Source organism: Pelodiscus sinensis, chromosome 3, assembly GCF_049634645.1.
Source record: "Pelodiscus sinensis isolate JC-2024 chromosome 3, ASM4963464v1, whole genome shotgun sequence".
Taxonomy (NCBI): Eukaryota; Metazoa; Chordata; order Testudines; family Trionychidae; genus Pelodiscus; species Pelodiscus sinensis.
The window spans coordinates 102,673,238-102,698,124 of record NC_134713.1 but is presented as its reverse complement, the minus strand read 5'-3'; the positions used below and the strand labels follow the sequence as shown (position 1 = coordinate 102,698,124).

Below are 24,887 nucleotides of genomic sequence, written 5' to 3'. Positions count from 1 at the left end.
GGGCTGGGTCAGTAGGCAAGGAGGGTATAAATCTGCCAGAACTGCTGGACTCAATACGAAACTGGGAAAAGAGACCCATTAGCAGAGGCTGCTTGAAGTCTGTCTCAGAGGAAGTTCTAACAGTTGTACTACAGGAATGGAGCATGGCTTCTGGTCCAGTAATTGCGGGGCCAAACTATTTATCTAAATTGGGTAGCCGTTTTGAGTTTGACAATCAGAATAAAAGGCTTAGCTACAGCCAACTTATCTTTATGGCAAACACTGCCTTCATTCCTCCTCTTCATTTGTTTACATTCTTACTGATTTAATAAAGCTGTAGACATTGTGCCCTGAACTGTGCCTTTGCTTGTGAGGTATTTTTCTGGCAATCTCCTAGAATGGCAATTAGGAAATCTATACAGTAAAGTCACTGCCACCTACTCATATAAAAGAAGTATGTATTTACATTATTATTGTTGAATAATATTTTTTAAAAATAAATTCCTTCCCTAAGTAACTAAAAATGGGAATTCAGCACAAGAGCTCAGATTAATGGTAAATATTTTGTATTTTGGAAGAGAAATGCCAATTGGATCAATAAAAAAAACAAACTATTTAAATACACAGACATATTATAAAACGGACATGCAGCCTATATGGTGACCTACGCTTCTCTTACGCATGTATTAATAGAAGAAATACAGTTTCATGGATTTTAAGACGGCCCAGATACAAAGTAATTAGCATTGTCTTTTAACTTCTGAACATGGTAGGTACAGCTGTGACTCTGTATTCATCAAGGACCCAGAGACATCAGTAATAGGTGGTCAGAGCACTCCCAACTACACCAGTATAACCTTAATTGGGATTGGTCAGCCCAGTAGGGAGTCATCACAGATGGTATTAATGGGATTATTTCTAGCAGGCACCACATACTACAGTATGAGTCTAGAGTTTGGTTTTCACCCTAGTACTATAAATCATAAAATCAAAGTGGTGAATGAAGGACAAACTAAAAATACTGACATCACTCCCATGGAGGTCAACTTTTTTCTTAAATCCAAGTTTCTTTGCTTTTTTGTCTGGTTTAAAGTTGAGCTTAACAGAGCTGTGCATCGTTTTGTGCATAATTATATAAATGACCTACTTTTATTGTCATGCAAATATTAGTGCTACATTTTCCACACGAATGGCACATTTCTGGGCAATTAAAGTGCTATAATTTTAGTATTAAATAATAATAGAATCATACAAATGCAAGGCCAAAAGGGACCTAAGACCTCCTCTAATTCAGCCCCACATGCTGAGGCACGACCAAGCACATCAAGATTATTCCTGACAGGCATTTCTGTAATGTTATTAAAAACCTCCAATGATGGGGATTCTGCATCCTTAGTTGGAATGTTTTCCCAAATATCTGATCTAAATCTTCCTTGCTGTAGATTAAGCCTGTTACTTCAGTGGACATGGAGAACAATTGATCACTGTTCTGCTTGTAAAATCCCTTAACATATTAGAAGACTGTTACAAGGTTCTCCCCTCTGTCTTCTTATTTCAACATTAAACATGCCAATATTTTTTCTTCCTAGATCAGATTTTCTAAACTTTTAAAAATCATTTATGTTGCTCTTCTCAGCACTCTATCCAACTTGTTCACATCCTCCAAAGTGTGGCACCCAAAACTGGACAGGACACAGTTCTCCAACTAATGCCTCCCCTAATGAGCACAGCAGGACAATTACCTCCCATGTCTCCTGGTAATAGCTACCAAAAATGATATTATAGCCTTTTTTACAACTGCATGACATTGTTGGCTTATGTTTAATTTGTGATCCACAATGACCACCACCAAATTCTCTTCAGCAGTACTTGCTTTCTAGCTACATCTTTCCCACTTTGTGTTTATTATCTGATTTTTTCTAAGTGTAGCAAGTGACATATAGCTTTATTGCTCATTTCAGACCAATTTATCATGGTCATTTTGAATTCTAATCCTGTCTGCCAAAATGTTTCCAACCCCTCTCTGCTAGGTGTCATCCATAAATTTTAGAAGTTACTCTTCACTCCATTATCCAAATCATTAATGAAAATGTTGATAAGTAGTGGAGCCAGAACAGATCCTGTTGGCACCCCACCAGGTAATTCACCCAGTCTTACAGTGGCCCATCGATAACTACTCTGAGTATAGGCTTCCAACCAATAATGCATCCACCTTGTAATAATGTATAGTAATTTCATCTAGACCACAATTCCCTAGTGTGCTTATGATACTGTAGTATACTGTCAATGGGTAAATGCAAAGGACAACAACATTAATTGTCAAATTAAAATGAGGAAGAATGGCTGACAATAGGTTAAGTGTTTCTTTCGCCCATCATACATATAATTGGTTCTTTTCTGATTGCATTTTCTTTTACTGCTACAACATGCTGAAGATTGGTTATCTTCAGGCTCCACAGAAAACTATCAGTGGCAAGTTAGTCAAAATCTGGGATAGCAGACATAAGCTCTGCATTGCCTTTAAAAACAAAACAAAGGAAATGTGAAACTAGATATTTTTACTGCAGTGCAGAAAGCAAAACTGATAAGCTCCTATTTTAGATACAAATCAGCTTCTTTGTTGTCTCAAGGAGAACAGTAAGCTCATGTCTCTGGGGCTGCTCCTGACCAGTGCTGGACTTCCCAGGTTCCTGTGTGGAAAGAGGTGACATGTCCACCCAGTCACTGCAACACTCAGCAGATCTTCACAATACAGCAGCACTAACCTGATAAAATATTTTGTGGTACTGGCTCAGAGCATGGCCCCAGAAAATCTGTCACATATCCCAGTTGTTCCCAGACAGGAGTACATGCTCCCAATGCTCCTGGGAGGCAGGTGAGCAGGTTCAGCAAGTCCACCAACTAGGGTCAGTGTTAGACTTGCTGGGGCCCAAGCCTGAGGTCCTGAGCTCTGGCACTGGCACTGAGGGCTGAAGCTAAACCTTGAGCAATGTCATGGTGGACCCATGTGGCATGTAGCCCCAGGCAACTGCCTTGCTAGCTACCCCCTAATGCTGGCCCTCACTTTTTTATGCAGAAACCAGTTATTATGGCTCAGGTGAGCCATGGAATTTGTATAGCATATAGAGGGAGGTCTCACAAAGAAAAAGGCTGAGAATCCCTAACACTGTGTATGCGTAACAATTTGTTGTTGTAGAACTTGGAGCTGCAAATACAAATACAGCTGCTGCTTCAAATGAAAGAAGGGGAGTTTACCAAATTACTGTAATGACACTTTGCAGAAAATCATTTATGCCCCCAAAATTATGACTTACACAGTGAAAACTTTCAGAAACCAATATATTGTATAGTCACTAAGCAAGAAACTTTCAGCTATGCGAACGACTCTTTCCCAGAGTAATTAGTATATGCACTATGCAGAAGTCTCTTAAACACTCAAGATATTAGACCTAACCGGTCACCTAGTCCTTCCTCCCAGATAATACAAGATTGTTCCCTAAGGAACTGTTAAGAATTTTGTCCCATTGCCTTTTTTTTTTTAAACTGTCATGACTCAAGTCACAGGGCTTCCACCAGGTTACCAGGGATACTATTCTACATTCAAATACACCATTCTATTTTGTCCTAAAAGTGGATGCAAGTAAACACAATACTTCCACAGTTTTTTTTTTCAGAAGCATATTAAATGCCAGTTTCTTACTTATTTCACCTGTCTCTGAAGTTCACTGTTAATTGCAAATATAAATGTAACCACTGGGGACAAAATGAGTAATACCAGCATCTCAAAAACCTAAAAGAGAAAATATCTACCTTACCATGCTGAGTCTTCATTTATGAAGACTAGATGCATTAGAAAATAAGAGACAGAGAGCAGATGGGAAATAAACTAATATTTGCAGATATATTAGAAAATAAAAGACAGAGAGCAGATACAAAAGAAAGTAATTCAACACTATCCATTCTTTACTGATCAATGACAATTTTGATGTATCTATTTCATTCACTATCATTAAGTTTTAATTAAGATGACTTCCCAGCTCTTGAGGTAGAAAGATTTATTTTTCCTCTGGGTATAAAAATAGTCATGAGACTTAGTCGTTTTTGTAATAAATACTGTCTATTCAACATAAAGTATATTTTCTCCTGCAAGAATCAATCCCAAATTCAGAAGTGTAATTAAAATAAGAAGTCTGTGTTTCTTACCTAGTGGCATACTGCTCTATCCTGGAGTGTGTGTCATCATGAAATAGCTGTGGGGACTGGGAAGGACTATTAAAAGAAAATGAGCACAAAATTGTTAATAGTATCTAATATAATCTACTTAGTGAGACAATACAGCATTTAAAAATTGTTAGACTGATAAAATTGTTTAAAAAAAAAGAGAGGACATTATATGTGTTTTTTGCTAGAATTTGTTGATAACAGATTCTACAATTAGGTAAGCCAACTAGTAAACATTAAGAAAACAATCATCATACTGAGCTTTTTAGACCCAAGAGTTGTGCATACTTACTCATATTGCTCTGGCCACATACTGATGAGTGTGATAGGACTGCAAAGAAGAAAAAAAGAGAAAGAAACCACAGAACAAATGCTATTAAGCAAGAATCAGGTGAAAAAGCACAAAAACTAGCTAACCATGTGCCCATCCAGATGATTTACATTAGCAACATCTATGACACAGAAATGCAGTAGCAACAGAGTCTGCACTGTGCCATGTAAAAATAGGACAGTAGCAGATGCATTTTTTTTTTAAAAAGAAGTCTTAAAACATACAGAAACATTATCATACATTGAATTCATAATGTACACCATGTCTGGCTGGTTTAAATTTGGAATTTCTTCCATTTAGTTGCTGAGACTTTTCCTTAAAGTTATCTGGGAAACTGAACTTATGACAACTTAATCATGGAAAATTTAAAAGGCTAAAATCAAGCTTATTGCTACAATGCTTATTTTTCTATCACATAGCAAATACACAACAAATATGCTAAAGAGAGAGGGTTTTTTAATACTTATGGGTGTTTTATTGCTTAATGGAGGGAAGTACTGATAACTTGGGCTACACTCATCCTCTGCAGAGAAACTATACATATGCTTCCCTCATAGCTTGACCATACACCTCTATCCTAAATTGCTGAAATATACCTACTATTCCAATTCTTGGCCACTCCTGACCATAGACTACAATCACGCAAAGGCTATGCCATGTTGTTCTTTGGTTTTGTTTTTTAAAATATGGACTACTTAGAGTGTTTTAAACAGGCAATATATTCATATTGGAAATCAAGGATTAGATGAAACTCTCAGCAATTCTGAAATCTGGCCATTTGATCTTGTTTCTTAACCACTTATGCTCAATTTATTATGGTGTTAAAAATACAGAGGCACTGGTTTATGAGAGCGAATAACTGATAATGGCTACAACCATAATATTTAAGCAATCACATATATATGTTTTATACACAGAATGGTTTAATTCACTTTAAGTATTGCATTTAAAGCACTTGAAATTCCATGAAATAAAGTGAAGTCAATCAATGGAATTACTTCCCTTGCCTCTCCAAAGTATCTTAATTTTGTATGACTAAAAACGGCCTCTCCTGACTACTAGTAAACAATCAGAAGAAACTGTTCTCTCTGAGAAAAGTTAAAAAAAAAAAACCATACCAACATTACTATATGCTGAATTACATGACTTTACGGCAACAGAGTTATACAGCCAAAGTAAAAATTTGTAGAAAAGAAGCAAAAAAAAAATAGTAAATAAAATAAAAAAGGGTTTTCAGAAAATACTGCCTCACTAAGGTTCTGTTACTATTGCTTCACTTCAATTTTGTTTTTGAGGATTTTTTTTTTTAGGGTGGAAGAGGTTTGCAAACCACATGGCAGAGATCATGCCTCATTCAAACTTACGCCTCTAAGTTATCGCCTTCAAGAACAGTTTGCACAGGAAGGTAGCCAAGTCGTGGGTGCTTAGCAAAATATTTTTTTGACCGGAACTTGTTCTTCAGAACCTTAGTGAAGTCCCGTACATCTTCTCCAGATGTTGTCTAGAAAGTTAAAGAAATAAAAATAAGCATTTATATTTGGCATTGGGTTATAGCCTAGGGATGCTGGAAGAGGACATATGAGGGAACTTCTAAATGCTGCTGCTGATTTTCTAATTTATTAATGGCCTGAAATTAAAACTGCTGCTGGAGCAGCCTCCCCTATCCACCACCCTCCTGACTGTAATGGAGGCAGCAGGAGTAGGCAGGCGGCACCGTGGCTCCCTCCAGCACCAGCTCCTATTCCACTCCCCTTGCTACCTCTCATAGAAGCAGCAAGGGGGCGGGAGGGGGGGGGGGAGAGAAGCAAGTAGTCGATACTCTAGTTGACTACTTGCTAACATCCCTCCACAGGGCTTGGGATGAGGTATAGATGTTGAAGCTCAGGCTGGAGCCCGGATGTGAAGAGCTCATGAGGCACTAGAGTCCCTGAGCTCAGATGTCTACATGCAATTTTATGCCATTTAGAGAAGTTCCACAAGCTTAAGTCAGTTGACATGGGCCAGACCCGCCAAGGTGGAGGCAAAGCAGGCAGGGGAGTCCTGGGACCTTTAAATTGATGCCTCCAGGCATCACAAAGGCCTGGGGAGGACCATGCCGCACTCCAGGCAGCTCTGAGGGATAGCTGCCTTGGCCCCAGCCCTTGGGGGAGAATGGAGCCAAGCCTCCCCTCACCTTCCCTGGGAACTTCTGATGGCTGTTGGCTCTGCAGACATGGGCCACAGGTGTGTTACTGCAGTGCAGACATACCCCAAGTAGAAAGACAGACAAAGGGTGTAGTGGAAAAGGACAGAATGGTAACATGGATTTGCCTACGGTCACACAGTAGGTTTGACCCAGAAATATAACCCCAGTGTCTCATGACTTCCAGTCTAGTGCCCTATTCACCAGACCATCAAGAACCTAAAAATACAAGATTTCAGCCAGCTCATAGCTTTTTATTTTTCCCTGTTGATGTTGGCCTTTTAAAACTGACACAGATTTGTTTTTCATCTGTGTTTGGAAAGACTGCTTTTAGGAACATCATGCCTATTTTAATTTGAATGATGATGGCAACACCTCTTTCATCAGAGAGTTCAGGAACTTCTGCTAAAGCAGAAAGAGTATAAAACATGTGGATAGGTCTTACAACAAGGGAGTTGTATTTTTTTTAAACATTACTTAAAATGCATAGAACTGTTCCCAATGGTCTAGTTATAACATCTTCATCATCTTTTTAACGGCAGTATCAAAATCCAAACACAACCTAACAAAAAAGACTACTTTCTTCCAAAAGCAGCTGTTCATTGAAGATCACCATGGAATCCATTGGTTTACATATAAAGTACTCTTTCAAGATGATTCTAGGTGTTTTCTGCTCACAAGTTATAAAATTACATGAAATAGCATACGATATGGTGTCACTGAACTACTGCAAATTTTATTTTGAGAGCAGCTCATCAACATAAAATGCTGCTGAAACTAGATGGAAACCTACAGTGAAGCAGATCTATTAAACATTTTTCATACTTGAAAACCATTAACCCTTATAAGAACCTCAGATAGAATAAGTTAAGCTTTTTCTGCATTTTATTTCCTCTTGTGAAAACAGATCTCTCTCATCCAACATGTCTTAAGTATTTTAATGTAAATGCATCTAATTATTTTGTTATATTTATTTATGCAAACTGCACTGACTTCAGTAACAGCAAATGATTAAATCTATGTGATAACAACCTTTTGGAAACAGTTTATTGAATTTGGTGGAGAAGCCTTTGAAGAGCAGTGTAGAATATAATGAGCAACAAGCTAGAATAGCCAGAATGGAATTCACGAGTCCTTCAAGTTCCAGAAAAATCTAACCAGATGGGCTCAGGGGACAGGCTCACAAGATCAATCCCAAAAAACCTTTATTAAATTCTCAGATGATCCAAAAAATTAATCTAAGGTCCAATATTGTTGCCTACTTTCATGCAAAATAACCTGAACAGATGGAAATTTGCCACAATGCCAATAAACTAAATTTCAAATTCTTGCAAACAATAAAAACAAATGCCTTTTAATCTGCCAAAATGTTCTTCTGGGATACCATTTATGAGCTACGACACACTCACCTAACTGCCTAAAAGGACCAATTTGATTACAGACGGGGAAACAGAACACACTGAAGACTGATACCATATTAATATTGGGGGAGTATTTTACCTAATGTTAAAACGTGCATTAGTCAGAGCTTGCAAGAAGCAATGAAAAAAAAATGAGAGCATACAAACCATCACATAAATTACTAGTCAAATATCTCAGCCAATGTGAGCTATGGAGCTGCACTTGGGCAGAAGCAGTAAGCTGAGTTCCTGTGGCCATCCCTATACTTAGGAGTCTGAGGGAGATGCTGGCCACCTCCTAGGGGTTGCACAGAGCCAGGCAGGCTCTCTGCAGGCAGTTAACCAGACTTCAATGGCACAGTCAGAGGTGCTGAAAGGAACTGCCAGGGTCCCTTCAGGGTCTGGCCCACGAAAGCTCATCATCTAATAAACCATCTTGTTAGTCTTTAAAGTGCTACATAGTCCTGCATTTTACTTCAGCTACACCAGACTAACACGGCTACATTTCTATTACTTTTTGACCATGTGTTCTAGCTGAAAATCCAACACCTGGCAATCCTATGTCTCAGATATGCTAAACATTCGTACGCCCTTCATACTTCAGCCACCATTATCAAGCACTATCTGCCCAAGAGCACATTCATACATGCTGATGATGTTCATTGAAAAAACAGGTGACTGAACACCTTGGGAGAGAATGGCCCTCCTGCTCAGGGGTGTTCCTGCATTCCACCATCGATTTCACGTGGTGGCAGTCTCAGATGAGGATCCAGCACATATTCAATTTAAAATCACTTTCACTGCAGATCTGACAAACAGCTGTAAACTACCATTGGGGAAACTCCTATCTAATGGTACAAAATGTTCCTGTTCCTTGCTCTGAAAATTCATAATCTATTGGAGATTAAGACCCTGATTTAGGAAAGCACTTGAGCATGTGCTTAACTTTAAGGATTTGTTTAAACCCACACCTATCCAGCAAAATGCTGAGGCACATATTTAAATTAAGTGGGTTATTTTTTGGAAAGGGGTGGGGGGTGTTAGTGAGTAGCAGTCCTGGTAAAGACAGGTTAGTGGGAAGAGTATAAACGAAGTCTACAAAGTTGCTTACAAATGCATTTATCATATAGCTATCACTAACAAGTAATTAGTTTGCATGCCACTGCAGACACGTTATGAAGGTTCCTCTCCTGGATATGATGATTTTGGAATTCTAAGCTACACAGGAATTCTTTGTAAGAGTACAAACCCAATAGTTGATTACATCTTATATCTTTTGAAAAAAAATGTACTTTTAAAAAATGTATCACACAGAAATTGATCTTTCTGCAATTTCAAGAGTAATCATATGATTTTAGAATTTATCAAACCAAGGGAGAATGGTTACGAGGCAGCCAAATGTCAAAACAATGATTATACAATTAGTGCTAGAGTCAGGAAGCAATAATATCTTTGATACAACTGTTTGGGTTCAGACTTCTCCGATCAGCTCTCTAGCCTTCTCACAGCATAGTTTAATCTCTGAACTCTACAGCTGAAAATAATGTTCTGCATTTGAAATAGCCAGATTAATCTTTTCAGCACTCTTATTATGTTCTTTCTTCATGGAACAAAGTAATTGTGATAAAAATGAAGGACCATGCTTTATACAGTGATACGCATGAAGCGGTTAAGGCATCGTGAAGTGGCCCTTCTCTATGCCAATTTGTTGCTTACAAAATACTCAAACATGATGCTTAAATGCTCAGGAAAGTAACCGCCTTCTTAAAATGTCAGCAACAATTTTGTTTTTGGGGTGTTGCCATAAAAGAGGATTCTTAAGAGTCATTATTGCAAGTAAGCTTTATTGTGTATGAAGCATATTTTTCCCTCAGGTCACGCCAGTGGAAGGACTAAATATTTGACATCGTGCCTGTCATATTATGTACTTCTTCAGGGATATATAATACTGGTCAGCTTCCTTCCAAGATAAGATGTCAACAGTAATTATAATAACAAAGGAGCAATCCTCAGGGAAATTTGCATTTCAGATTTGAAGCCTTGCCACAAGTAATTCTAGAAAGGAGACAATGCTATCTGTTTCTTGCATCACTTCTCACAGTTCAGCTTACCAGGAAGAAGCTAATCAATGATAGAAGTTGCAAATCATATACTGCAGATAGGGTAATTAAGGAATAAATAAATTAGCAGTGCCTTTATAGGAGCAAGTTGGCAGGAGGTACCAAGCTGAAGGAAACGAGAAAAGGATTTCAATAATTGTAGGAGACCCAAAGCATTGTCCATTAATCTGTCTCAATAACAATTTCCATCTTGCTTAGAGAAATGCAATGGACAGAAATACTTTTATTGCACCAGAGACAAGCTTTCCAGCTTACACGGTGCTCTTCATTAGGCCTGGGAAACGTACTCAGAGTGACACAACAAAATACAAGATGGCACAAATTGTGTAGCATAAGGAGTTCACATTAACATCTCTTCAGTAATTAGGTGAGGAGAGAGGTAAAAAAAAAGGCTGGGGGTACAAGTGGATTATAGATTATTGTAACAGGCTATAAATCCAGTGTTTTGATTCAGTCCATGATTTTTAATATCTAACAAAGTTATGTATTTAAGCTGTGGTGCCTCCTCTACTGATGCTTGCACTATAGCGTATATATACCCACTCAGTTTCTTCTCGCCAGAAGAGTCCAACCAAGAGAAGGTGGGAGGGCCTGGAATGGACATGAACAACACATCTCAGAAAACAATAGTTACGAAGGTAAGCAACCGTCTTTTCTTCTTCTAATGATTGCTCGTGTGCATTCCAACACGTGACGTACCAGCAGTTTGTATGGAGGAGGGGTTAGAACTCAACTCATTCCTGATTGTAGCATAACTTTGCTAAATGCAACATTGTCTCATGCATACTGGGTGACGGTGTAATAATGCACCATAAAGGTGTACACAGAGGACGCATCAAGAAATTTTTCACAACCGTGTATTTAGAGTATTGCATATACTAGCTAAGGGTACTTATGTTTTTTCCCTTGCCTCCCCAATGTATATTTCACTAGCATAGCAGGAAAGAATATCTTATTACATGGAGCAGTGGTCTCACTTGGTAAGGCAAACCATATTTTTGTTCTTACATTTGAATTTAACATATATGAAGGGTACCATGAAATAAGCTGAAGAGGGGGAAGAGAAGACTCTAACCTGGGAAGCAGCTACAATTTTATGAATGTGTGGCAAATGCATTCTAATATTGTTAGGGTTTTCTGGTTAAGTCTGCTCAGGAGGAAAATAACCTGACAGTGGATATGGTGTTTGGGAAGAAAATAAAAATGTACAAAAGTAAAAACAAGTGGAAAAAGAGGACTTGTTTCATCCACACCATATCAAAATATGTGTACAATGTTAGCTATCTCCTTCCAAATTGACATTTATCATCTGATAAAAAAAAGGAAAGGCAATGCAGAACTTCATGCCCTCATTATAGTAATGAAAAAAGTCTTTCCTTGAAACTAGGTAAATGTGACAAAAGTTGGCTTATGTCACACCAGGAACACACTACAGAGAAAACCAAGAACTCAGCTATAAGAAAATATGATAGAAGAAAATGAGACTGTAAAGCAAACACCTATTTTAAAACAAGATTGTTTTTTAGAGCAAAAATAAGAAATTCAGGAGAGGAAAATGCATATTCAAAACGTTTCAGTTTTAGGCATCACAGATGAAGAGGAAATAAATGTTCTTACATTATGTATTTGCATACTCCTTCAACTGCTAAGACTCAATATTATGGCTAAGGAAAGTATATTAATCTAGATCCTCAAGGGTAATAAGATGCTAACTACCACTGATATCAATGAAAGTTAAGGGGCTAAAATACCTTTGAGAATCCGGACTCCTGTTACTAGTATAGGGTGACTGCAAATAAAACAATGCAACATTAGGATAAGCTTGATGAGGCCAATACTTATGATTAAGCATCTGATATGCCCTGCAAAAGGAGAGCTGATGTCAACTGATAAAAGTACTATTAACTCTAAAGTAAAAAGCTGTTAACTCTACTGACATACTGAGCACTAAACAGAGAACTTCCAAGTTTCAGAGTTAAAAGTATGCTACCATTTGAAATAATAAACCAAGACACTCTAACTGGGGTTATAACAGACTCATGCCCATGAAGGACTGGGTTCAGAGGGGGGACCTGTAGCACACACAAAGCAGTGAGTAAACATAATAAAAGTATCAGGCCATATCTTGGTAAATGTGACTCCTAAGAGCTCATCAAATGTTTGATTGTGCTAGAAGTTACATTACATCAAAGCAAGAACAATTACTTCCTTCAGTACCTCTCAATTTGCAAATGAACCTTATAGGAAAATTCTGCCAAATTAAGCAACAGTTGAAATGTTTTTAAATACCATGGAGGGCTTCAGAGAAAGCACCTAAATCAGATGATGATGTTTTCCCATGTGATGGGCAGATTAGCACTACAAAATGCTTTTACATGGCAGGAGGAAGGAGAAAAAATGTTTTGGCACAGATTAGAGATACATGTGAAAGATATGCTAATGAAGGATGTCAATTATGAGCTGGGATATTTTACTTTTAGCCAGCTAATAAAGCTCAGACTTGAATATAGGGATTATACAATTCCTTAATGACTTATGTGTGAAGCATAAAATGGCCATAGCAGCAGACTCTGTTGCAAAAAACTGATTTAGTATCAACTCAATCCACATTGATATATGATGAGCCAATCAAAAGAGTTGAAATGCAGACTCAGACTTCAAGTGACTTGAAAGAAATAGAAAAGCTCATCTATATGGCATCATTTCAAAAAGACTGAAACGAGAAGCAAAGGAAAATAATGAGCAATTAAAATAAAAATGGGGGGGTTAAAAGATGTTATTGACTAGATGAGGTCACATAAGCCAAGAAGTTAACCAAGAGTGGGCTGAAAATGCCAAAACACTACTTTTTTCTTTCAAACTGTCATACAGCTAAAGTTAGGGCATTCTGTGACTGCAGCACAAACTGCTTCACTCTGGAAAATATATCTACTCATTATTGTAAGAATTCTGGCCCATAAATTAGATAAAGTACAATCCAATGTTATAGCAAGGAATGCATAAAAATGATAGTTAAGGAAAGGGTACTGAAATATAAAGAAAGCCTTGTTTCATATTTTGGGACATAAAATACCAACAAGTTATGATCATTAATTGTTTACAGATTAGTAAGGAGACCCCTTTTGTTGAGCACTGGACAGGAAATTCACCTCTGTAAATCCAGCAGAATATTAATGAAACAATTACAGATTTAACAGATGAATCATCAGCAAAAAGGGGAAAAAACAGGAGGTAAAATAAAGCTTCAACACTTTAATGTTTTGAAATATTTAAAGTTTAATAAAAGTTGTTAAAATGCCGGGAATTAAGTAATTTGAAAGTCATTACTGCAGTGCTCTTTTCAGTTTAAAGCTTGATTTTCTTTTTAAATATTTTGAGATTTTGTACACAAAACATGCAGTTGTGAACACAAATGACATAATTGCAAATGCAATTTCTGCTGGTTAACTTTGCAATGCTGTGCACAGTTACTTATTTTGCATATGCAACATGTTTTTCTGAATCACAGATATAATTTTCAAAATGTATGTCTTAGTCAACCAATTAACTGCTAGATATGAGAGGAAAAATGAGGATGGAAAAGGAAAATTATTGAAGAATATGGAAAAAAACAGAACTGACTTTAACAACAAAACTGTGATATAGTATGAATATCAAGAGCAGCTCCATTTATTTGCTACAGAATCTCGCATGCTAGTTTATCAGCACAAACCTACCATTAAAGTTTCCAAAATTAATGAACTAAATGTAATGAAACTCACCGCTAACCTTGATTATAATGAACCATTAATGATACTCAATAACAATTGACTTCTGCTAATAGAGACGAGGAACATGCAAGAGACTGTTATACTAATAAGCCCACCTACAGCAGTAAAGGAAAACAACCAAATAGTTTCTCTAATAGGAATGTTTTCTCACCCTGAGGGTTCCCTATAGAGTTCATGCACTAATATAAGGAATGAATGAAAGAAGGTCACATTCAAATTAAAAAAAGCAAACTTTAGAAAACAAAACCACCAAAAGTGATAATACCATCCTTGTAACAGGAAAATAAGAGATTACTCACCTTGTGCAAAACATGAAATCCTTTGAGATTTTCCCCTCTTTTGAGAACACCCCTTCAAGTGAGCATATGCCTCTTGAATACTCGTTTGGAGACCTTCTAAATGCAGTGTCCATTTGGCCCACACACATGCCTTATAACTCTTCATACTGGAAAATGAGACTATATAGGGATGCTCAGGCGAATGGATTTCAGTTCCTTCTCCAGATAAACATCCCATAGAGAACTGTCCAAAGCACATGTAAAGAAGGCAGATAGTGGAGCACCCCACCAGGCACACATCTTGAAAAACTGAATTTACTGCAGGTAGTCGGCCAGAGTAAGTCTAAGGTCCGACACCGGGTTCCCAAAGTACAAAGGACACTACACAGGTATCCGTTAAACACAAGTAGTTTATTTCTTGACAGCTAGCAGCTGTGCCCCATAAATGGAAGAACAATATAACAAAGAAGCAGCATATCTTACATCCCTTCCTACAAGCCTGGGACCCCAGGTAGGCTGCGGACGAAGTGGGAGGTTCTCTCAGCTTCCTAGGTGCCGGTACCCAAAGCCCATCGGTGAGGTCCAATTTGCTAGGCTCTGAGGCAGCCTTAAATACAGTTTTCATGCCCTGTTTGGCAGTTTGGAAATTTCCAGAGATTACTCATTAGTGCTGATGTAGAACTTAGCTGTTAGTTATCGATCTGGTTCTGATCTGGATCTTCTTGTTCTTTGGCCCTGTTTACGTGATCAGTACGTTAGGGTAAACAGAATTGTTTATGCGTTCTTGCCCTTTACCCTTATCTTTACTTGTTCTTGCTATACTGGCAACAATGCTTATCTTAAGTGGCGTATGTTCCCAAAGATTTGCTTCTGGCTCATCAGATATAGGGAAAAGGGGGAGGGAAGAAAGAATGCAGGCCTTACCACCCCTAAACTATTACGTACAAAGTTCTTCTGCAATTGACTATTACAGTGCATGAAATGAATAATTTCTTCTTTGAGTAGCATCCCTATGGCTGCTCCACTTCAGATAGCTTCCAAGCAGCATCCAAAGGAGGAGACAGTTTCTTAATTGAGTCCGGAACTGAAGACAATATTCCAGTACCAAACGCTTACCAGATCTAGCTACATGGATCGATGCATAATGTTTAGAAAACATATATACGGATGTCCATATAACAGCCATACATATCTCAGATACTACTGTGTTCTTGAATAATGCTGCAAATATTGCTTGAGAACAAGTACAATGTGCTATTGCTGTTATGGGGGATGAACACTGGCTGCATTATAAAAAGTATTATTCTACCCACATAGCCATCTCAACAATGTTTGAGCAGAGATTGTGGCCTCTTTGGCTATATCTGCAAAAGGAGATAAACAGTCCAGGTGAACTTTCAAAAGTGTTTTGTTGTAAGTAGAAAGCCAATGCCCTTCTAACATCCAAGATATGAAAACAGGTCTCCTGCAGAAAGTTATGTGGTTTTGGGAAGAACACTGGTAGATTAATAGACTGGATTAAGAGGAAATGCCAATAAGTATTCTAGGTAAGAATTTAGGGTGAAGGTATAAACAGACTGAGTCCTTGAAGAACACTGTAAGGAAGGTGGAAAATAGGATCTGTCATCAGGTGTCCAAACTTCTCACCCTTCAGGCCAATGCAATGGCTACTAAAGAGGCAATCTGAACAGATAAATGGAACAGGGAGCAGGTTACCATTGGTTCAAATGGAGATCTCGTAAGTAATTCAGTCTCTAATCTCATATCAGAGAATTCCCAAACACTTAATAAACCACAATGACATAGGATGAGAAAATATGAAGAACCCCTTATTAGGAAATGAAAAGCTGATGTTGTACCTAAATGGACCTTAATTGAACGAACAATCTTAATGGACCTAACAATCTTATTTCTTTAGATCCAGCAGATAATCTGAAATGACTGCGAACGGCCCAGCTTCAGGCAGATACCACCGTGGAAGAATCACTTCCATTTCTGCAGGTAAGTAATACTGGTTGCCTCCCTTCCACAGCTCAATAACATTTCTTGCTCTTCTGCAGAGAAGTGTGAGCTTAATTCTGTGAACCACTGAAGGCCCACAACCCGAGGTGGAGGACCTGTATGTGGGGTTGACACATCCTAGGAGAGGAGACAAGGAGTGGTCAGATGTTTGAACAGCAGTTAGATGCATAGGTGAAACAGGTAAGAGTACTATGTACTAAATGTACCAGACAGGTTGGTAGTGTGATGGGTTCAGTCCCTGGTGATCGCTGGGATGTTCCAAATACCTGGGAAATAGTCAGCTGAAATTTGCATCTGATGAGATAACACACCAGCTCCATAGTTTCATGGCTTGTTGATAGAGCACATGCGGGATATATTGTCTGTCATGACTCAGACTGATTTGCTCCTGTTGAAAAGGTAGGAAATGAAAGCAAGCATTCCTGACTTCGTAAGTTCCAACAGATGGGTATCCATTGCCCGGAGTCATGAGGTCACTGAGGTGAGCTCCCCATCCCAACAGTGATGTGGCTGTTGACATAGTTACTCATGGAGCTGAGCAACAGAAAGAAATGCCTTCAAAGATACTGCACTTATCTTTCAACCAGTGTAGGCAGTTCCTTACTCTGAGAGGAACTGTCAGATACCAGTCCCTGGTGGCTCTGCCTGTAAGAGGTTACGTCTACACTGCATCCCTAGTTCGGACTAGGGATGCAAATGGAGACGACCGAAGTAGTTAATGAAGCGGGGATTTAAATATCCCACGTGTCATTAACATGATCTTGCCGGTACGCTAGTTCAAATCACAGCTGATTCGAACCAGGAAGTGTGCGCCGGGACGCGTTAGTTCGGACTAAAGACGTTAGTCCGAACTAATGTTACTCCTCAAAAAATGAGGAGTAACTTTAGTTCGGTCTAAGGGCTTTAGTCCAAACTAACGCATCCGGCACGCACTTCCTGGTTCGAATCAGCTGTGATTTGAACTAGCGCGCCGGCAAGATCATGTTAATGACACGTGGGATATTTAAATCCCCGCTTCATTAACTACTTCGGTCGTCTCCATTTGCATCCCTAGTCCGAACTAGGGATGCAGTGTAGACTTATCCAGAGAGATTATTCTGAACTAATCCAGGAAATTGGCAGTTGTAGGTGTATATGCCTTGCCTGCACCAGGGATTGTAAAGTAGCTGTAGGAGATCTTTAGTGTGTACAAGGACTCATCCATGGTCTCTGAAAAAAGCTTATGAGTACTGAACGGGAGGTCCTCAGAAACCTGGAGAGTAGGAGCCATGACACCCTGCACGTAACTCCAGCTGTGGAGATGGACATGGCAGCAGCATCAAGGGATGCTTGAGAGTGGTTCTGAGCCATAATCGGCCCTCTAAAATGATGGACTGGAAAACCCTAAACACACAATTGTAGAAACCATAAACAAGACAGACACAGCATGCTAAAGGCAAACACGTTAAGGCTTTGTCTCAGGCTGAGATGGTTGGAGAAGAGCAGTTCACCTATGCATCCCATAGAACCTCAGCATCCAGCACAAAGGTACAGAGCACAAGCCCAGGCTGAACAGATACTGCTAACAGAACATCTCTGATCAAAGGCTCAAGAGGTGCATGCACAGCTTAAGTGGCACACACGTTGGGAATTCCACATAAAATTCCACATAAAATTAATAGAAAGAGCAAAGAATCTAGTGGATTTCATGGAGAAATGCAGCAACACAAGTCATGGCAAGATTCTATATAAAAAAGAGGCAGCCTATTTAGGTGTCTATACAAGACTATACAAGAAAAAAAACTTGACTAATGCAGAAATAATCTACTGAAAACAGTTAGTAAATCAGCACTCACAGGTATGCAATACTCCACCATTGGGTAATGTAATTTATGGCCCTTAGCTGTACGGCCAGAAAAGAAACAGCTCTGGCAGACATCATAGTTGAAATGTTTCAGGCTCCGGTATCTGTGGAGACATTAAGTGAGGTGATTAAGTAATTTACTGGAGCTTCCTAGATTTCAATTATATTATTTCCTTCCTATTAAATATCACAAGGTAAATTAGCTTCCCTTCTCCCTCTTTGTGTTCTCAAAGTGGAGAGGAAGTTGGTCTTTGAAATGGTGACAGCTCATTTGACTTGGATGCTCTGCAACAGCAGCAGTGCAAGGGGGACTATAGTGGGTACGGCTGTAGAAAACTAGCCACACTCAACCGGCCAAATAGCCTCATGGGGCTAGCATGTTGGACACTACAGATTTAGGATCTGGAGCCCTCTGCAAGAGTGATGCAAAAACTGCAGTCTAGAATACAAGACGATACCTCTTACCCACAATTTCTTTCTCAATTTCCTGCTTAAAGGGATCATATTTGCTGCACTCCCCACCAACCATGGAAGGGAAGATAAGGGTGCACAAATTGCACTTGCTCCTGCATGGCTGGACCTAAGATCCAGGTGGCCTCATAGGAGTATAAGGGGATTCTTACCTTTAACATCTCCATACAGGTGTACAGCCTGGCTCACACCTATCCCAGTTAGAGAAAACACCCTCCACACTAAAATATGTTGCATGTATCTAAACAACACTTGCACATATTCTCTGACATGTCTTTATTTCAGAGACCAGAACGCAGAGAGGCTGTTTGTGAGTGAGCCAATTCAGGCTTGCTTTGTGTTGCTTTGGTCTACAGAAGCCATGATGTTTTGTTGGAGGGATTTATCTTTTTTTTTTTTTAAATTCTTCTTTCTTAATTCTAGGAAGGCTTCTAGCCCCTCAATTTTCCAGAAGTTAAACCAGTAGCAACAAAGGTTGCCTGACCTTTTGGCCCAGGTCCCAAGAAATTAAAAGCAGTAGTGGAGCTGGAATCTGTGCTGTTATGATTTTAGAGTAGTGACTCCCAATAACTACAGCAGATCTAACTAACAATGACAAGATGTCGTGTACCATGTGAGCAAAAAGTAATTATCCTCTAAGCAACTTTATGCAGTAGAACTTAGAATGATTGACAGTGTGTTGGGTGACACTTGGTTGCTGATCAGTGATAAAAAGGTATTACACTCTGCCTCTCGAGTGGCTGCCCCAATAACTCAGAGGCCTAACTAGAAAGGAGAATGAACATTTCTAATTTTTTTAAATTAGCTTAGCTGAGGCTTTTTGGGGAGCTAACTTTCCCCTAGAGCAGTGTTTCCCAATTTTATTTGGCCACAGAACCCTTTTTAGCTTGAAAGAATTTGAAGGAACTCCTAGGTTCCGAGCTCCTCTCCCCAACCCCAAAAAAGCAAAAGCAAAGTCCCACTGCAATTTGTCTCTGTCTCTTTAAGAGAGGGGTGCAGGAGCACCAACTGGCAAACACTGCCCTAGAGTTTACATAGAGTATTATGAGTGTGACTGTATGATGGGTCACTTGTGAGGGAAAGGGGCAGGGTCCAACAGCAGTAGGGTTCCCTTTCTGGTTTACATCTTATGCTCCTGACAGCTCATGCTTCAGGGCTTTAGTTAAACACCTACATGGGTCAAGAAGTGATTCTCTCTTTATGCCTTATGTATTATGGTGGTGAAAGGGTTTGGTCTCCTTTCTCAGAAGCTCCGAGATGGTCATGGTTGGAGATAGGACACTGGATAGGGGTTGGCCAGAGCTCTGATGTGGCACCAAACATTCCCGCTCTAAGATGTCTAGCTGGCTGTTTCTTGCTCACTTGGTCAAGGTCTCACTGACTGCCATATATGAGGTTGGGAAGGAATTAGCCCTCAGGTCAGACTGACAAGGACGTTTGGGATGTTTGTGTTGTTTTGTCTGCCTTCCTCTGTAATGTGTTGATGGTGCTGGACGCTTTCCAAAATTACGTACATCACACTTAATCATACCTCTGTCATTGCAAGGGGCTGAGGTTGTAGCAGTGCCGGGTTTACAATGGCACCAATGTTGCCATGCATCTGGGCCCATGTTCAAAAAGGACCCTGTCCTGCCCTGCTTGTACTGTGCCTGACACCGACCAGCTGGCCCCCCCCCACTACCCATCACTTATCCTCTTGGCCTCCCTGCCAATTGGCTGACAGCTCCTCTCCACCTCCTGATGAAGCCCAGTTGGAGAAGGCCTTGGCTTGGCTGGTTGCATCACTCCTGGGCTGGGGCAATTCGCTGCCTGGGAAATACCAGCCCTAGCTGTACTGGCAGCTCAGCCCAGCAGACAGAGTCACCTTGCAAAGGGCAGGTGGCTGCAGTCTAGAGGCAGAGTGTTGGGAAATGGGTCTCTGAAGGGTCTGGGGAGTGTTGGGCAGTGAGGAGGCAGGGAAGATCTCTGTGTTTATCTCTGTGATCCCCATCCTGGGGAGGGTGCTGGACAGGGGTGATAGTGTGCAGGGTGCTGTGCATTCGTGCCAGGGTTAAGGGAGAGACTCTGGCCACAGGGAATGGGGGGAGGGGAGGGAGGAGGTGGAGGGAGGGAGTGTTCCAGTGTTGGGCAGAGGAGATGTATGGTGCAGCATGGGGCAGGACAGAGCTGGGTGGGCCACTGTGCTCATGCCCTAGCCAGCTCCTTACTCCAGTGACTGACCTCCCCTGCACCATGCTCCATTGCCCCTGTAGGATCCCACGATATGTTTGGCACCAAACCCACAAAAGGTTAATCCAGCCCTGTGTAGACAGCGCCAAATTTCAAAATTACCTATTTCTAAATTAACTTGAAATAACCTACGCAATGTGCATAACTCAAATTGCGTAGCTTATTTTGAGTTAAGGGTGCAGTGTGGACGCACCCCAAGTGACCTCAATGCTGCATTAATGCAGTTTTGTTGTTTTTGCCTTTGAATAGTATATACCTTTGTTCTAACAGCTCAGAAAGACTAAAAGGCCTTGTTCTCAGCAAGGCTGATCAGGCTCAACAAACTTAGGGTTAATAGTCCAAGCCATTTGGAGACATGATGTCCAAAAGAAATTAGGTTTGGGGGTCGTCCCCCCCAAAAGTCAACAAGGCAGTTTAAATTTTATGCATCCAAGCTATAAAATGTAAAAGCCTGTATTATAATTTTTTCTAAAATTTCCAAGGGAAACTATAAATATGTACAGGGATGAAATGTGAAATTTATGAAGAATTCATTTCTATTTGGGAAAGTTACGGGATGATGCTGAAAACTAGGCTCATAAATGGAAATTCAATTATTAAGTCGCTTCCTCAGTTCAAGCCTTTTGATCTCATGCAGTAGTATGGTATAGTATATTATACATATAACTTTTTCTAAGGCTGGACAGTTCTAAAATGTGAGAGACAGATTTGCAACACAGTAATTGCTGTAGGCGCCTTATAGAGATTTTAATCCTGCTGGTTTTGGCCGTATTTAACGGAGGAAAAAAACTAAGTGTTTTTTGTTTTATCATGCATAAGAATGCGTGTGTATAATTTATAGATTTACTTTTAACATATACAAATAAAGCTATTAATATGATTTATACAGGGTCACACATAAAATATGGCCACTTAATTCACTCATTTCTATGATGTTATAAAAACCTCAGGCTATTACACATAAATTGTGTAAAAATAGCTATTTTCCTGCCATCTTCCTCCTCTCAACTTCTCTCTTTTACTGCTCTGTGCTTTTCCGACAGCAGAAGTTGTGTAAGATTCCTGTGTTTGGGCCTTTAGTGCTACCCTTGAAAGAAAAGCAGTAGAGGCAAAAAGAAGAGATCTTTTATAGTTCAGTTGAGCACAAGAGTAAGCGGTCCCACCAGACCTACTCTCAGAATGGGTTGAATTGTCTTGAAGTGGACAAGAGGGAGAGTTGTAAGAGGCAGAAGCTGACTTCTGTAGGTCTTAAATGTCATGAGTTACCTCTATGTACACAACAAGGTGAAGAGAAAGTGATACAAAGCTCCTAAAGATGGCTTTCTCTTGTATGCTTTTATAGGGTCTCACTATATGTGTGTTCATTAATTGGTTGTAACAGAGGTTTCAAGTGTGGTCCACCAGTCAATCTAAATTATATCGTTTTTGGGACTAGGTTGGAGAATGTTCACTGTTTATCTTTTCCTTTTAAAATTCTGGATACAAGTAGGAAGAGAGACCTAAATTAGATTGTGTTTAGTGCTTCGGGAGAGAGATTGTGAGGAAGATACATCATAGCAATGTATTAATGCTAAAGCCAAAATAAAGCAAGACTGCAGCTTTAGGGTATTTTAGTATTGGCTCATGTCCTTTGGTTTGGCACGATTTGCTGGAGGGCATAATGCCAGACTCAGTGTAAAGCATAAACATGAACAAATATATAAAATTTGTTCCTGCTGCTCACATCTATTTCTGATGTATACAGAGCACATCAGCATATTTATATTTCACTCACTGCCTATCTGCTTCCACTGATGCAAATACACCTCTGTGATGCTGGTCAATCACAAAAGTGAGTCCATCAGAACTATTTGCAGGAGGTAGAAAAATAAACTGGCTCAGGATCTCTGGAGACACAACAAATCAATCTAGTTTCTGAGCATCCCGAGGAGAGTCAGAGGAACTCAACAGTCAGATGGAAGGGCACTGGCAAAACAAAAAAGGTCAAGTAAATTGGCAAGAAGATATGATCAGCTAGGTTATTAAGAAAAAAATCAATGAAACATTCCATTCTTCTTACCTAAAGCCAACAATTGGACATTCCTTGCAGATGTTGCACTTTGCCTGGTGTTTTGCTGTTTCTGCAGCTGCCACTCGGTGTAGAACTGGTAGCCATACCATAGACTGTGGTTCCAAATGCATCCAGTCTATAAACTGCTTTACAGTAATTTCTGGCTTATTGTGATTCTGGTAAAGGAAAAACAAATAAATAAGCCTATAAAAAAGGAGGAAGAAAATCAAGGCAAGGGAACAAGGAGATAATAAATACACAACTACCAGTGACCCTCACAAATTATCTTTGAAATAAAAGTTTTTTAGAAGGAAATAGAATGTTGATGGAAAGTAATATCTGAACTGAAAGGCTACCATGAGAGTAGGCACACTTGCCTGTTAATGTAAGATGCGGCAACAGATCACCTAAAAAGTATAAAGCATTTGAGTATAATTACTCATCATAGTGAGGCTAAAGGACGATATCTACAATGTTTAGAACCCCCTTTTTAAAAAAAAAAAAAAAAGAAGCCAACATTGTTAATTTAAATTAATATGTAAAACATCTATAATAAATTTAAAGTAAATCTATAGGAAGCCAAAGTATTATCTACACTGTTCCAGATGGCAAGCAAACCTGCTTGTGCATTCTGAATATGTTGAAACCAATGGAGAAACCTTGATAAAATGGAAATACATGAATCCTATTTTATGATCATAAGAATATGCGCTCTTGTTCTGACTTCATGGCAAGATAAATAAGACACAGCCTAAAATCCATCAATGCTAGGCAGTGATGCATGACCAAAAAATGACTCCAAGATTCTTAACCTACTCACTGACCAAATGGACCCCTTCCAGTAAGTGGAAATATCAAGGAAGAAAGTAATAATGAGCTCTGCCTGTCAGCAAAACATTTTTTTTTTCACAGGCTTCAGGACAAGATAGCTGTGACACATCCAACTGAATATATCATCCAAGCACTCCTCTAGAGCAGAGGTCTAACTGGCAGGGTCCACTCAATGAAAGAGATGTAACTTTATCTTAATCAATAACAAATGATACCCTGGTGTGTGTTCAAAGATTATCTTTTGAGGAGGTATATTCTGAATAGCAGGAGAGATTAAATTGATCCTTGAGGGACAGCACATCAAATTCCTGAGTGGTGACACACAAAAAGTCAATCACCACCTACTGAATCCTCACTTCTAATTAGGACTTGAGCCACTTGAAACCGTAACAGACACACTATCAATATATTTTATTTTACTAGAGCAGCTGTATGAAATCTTAGGAGAGGTCCAGGGTGGACATCTTGCAAATTGACTTGATCTAAATCCAGCAGACTATTCATGAACCAAATTAATAGATTCCGAAAAAAGAAGGGACCCTTGCTATCATTTAATCTGACCTGTTTAATGCAGGCCACAGAACTTCCCCAAAATAACTCTTAATAAACATGATCTTCCTTTGGTGTTAAGACAAGAGCTCAGATTGGAATCTACCATTGATCTCTTATAAAAACAGCTTAAACCATTTAATCTTTCCAAGATAGGAACTGGTAATAAGGGAATAAAGTACAAAGATCACTGGGAAAAAAATCCCAGAGGCTGTAGTACGGAAAGCTAGAAGAAGAGCTGTTACTTCTCTTCCACAGAGAAGTTTCCCACAGTTTTCCACAGTTTTCTAAAATTTTCTTTTTTGGGGATTTAATAAAATCACAATACTATTACATGTCCGACATTGCACTTAAGGAGCTTAATATATATAACAGTGATTTTAATCATTATCTGCTTCCTGACATTGCTCAAAGATATCCATAGTCACAAAAATAATAAATGCAGCCAACACAATTATCACTACCAAACAGCTAGAGCCTTAGGCATCTTTTCTAATTCAAACTTGGGTGTGTACCATTAGAATGTCTTCTCTTTCCTCCTATCTTCCCTAAAAAGACAGATACCCCCTGTAGCCTAATCAACAGCTTTAATGTATCTGAACTACAAGTCA

General features: G+C 39.3%; 1 protein-coding gene across 12 annotated transcripts in view; it reads right to left on the bottom strand.

Moving 5' to 3' along the window:
* The window catches only part of UTRN (utrophin), a 569,920-nt gene that overhangs the window by 39,178 nt on the left and 505,855 nt on the right, over window positions 1-24,887 (bottom strand). For all 12 annotated transcript variants that reach the window (XM_075924350.1, XM_075924351.1, XM_075924354.1 and 9 more), the window contains 5 exons: window positions 22,906-23,072; window positions 18,139-18,250; window positions 5,896-6,032; window positions 4,493-4,531; window positions 4,183-4,248 (listed from right to left, as the gene is read on the bottom strand). In XM_075924350.1, coding sequence (XP_075780465.1) covers window positions 4,183-4,248; window positions 4,493-4,531; window positions 5,896-6,032; window positions 18,139-18,250; window positions 22,906-23,072 — 521 coding nt within the window. The remainder of the gene's footprint in view (window positions 1-4,182; window positions 4,249-4,492; window positions 4,532-5,895; window positions 6,033-18,138; window positions 18,251-22,905; window positions 23,073-24,887) is intronic.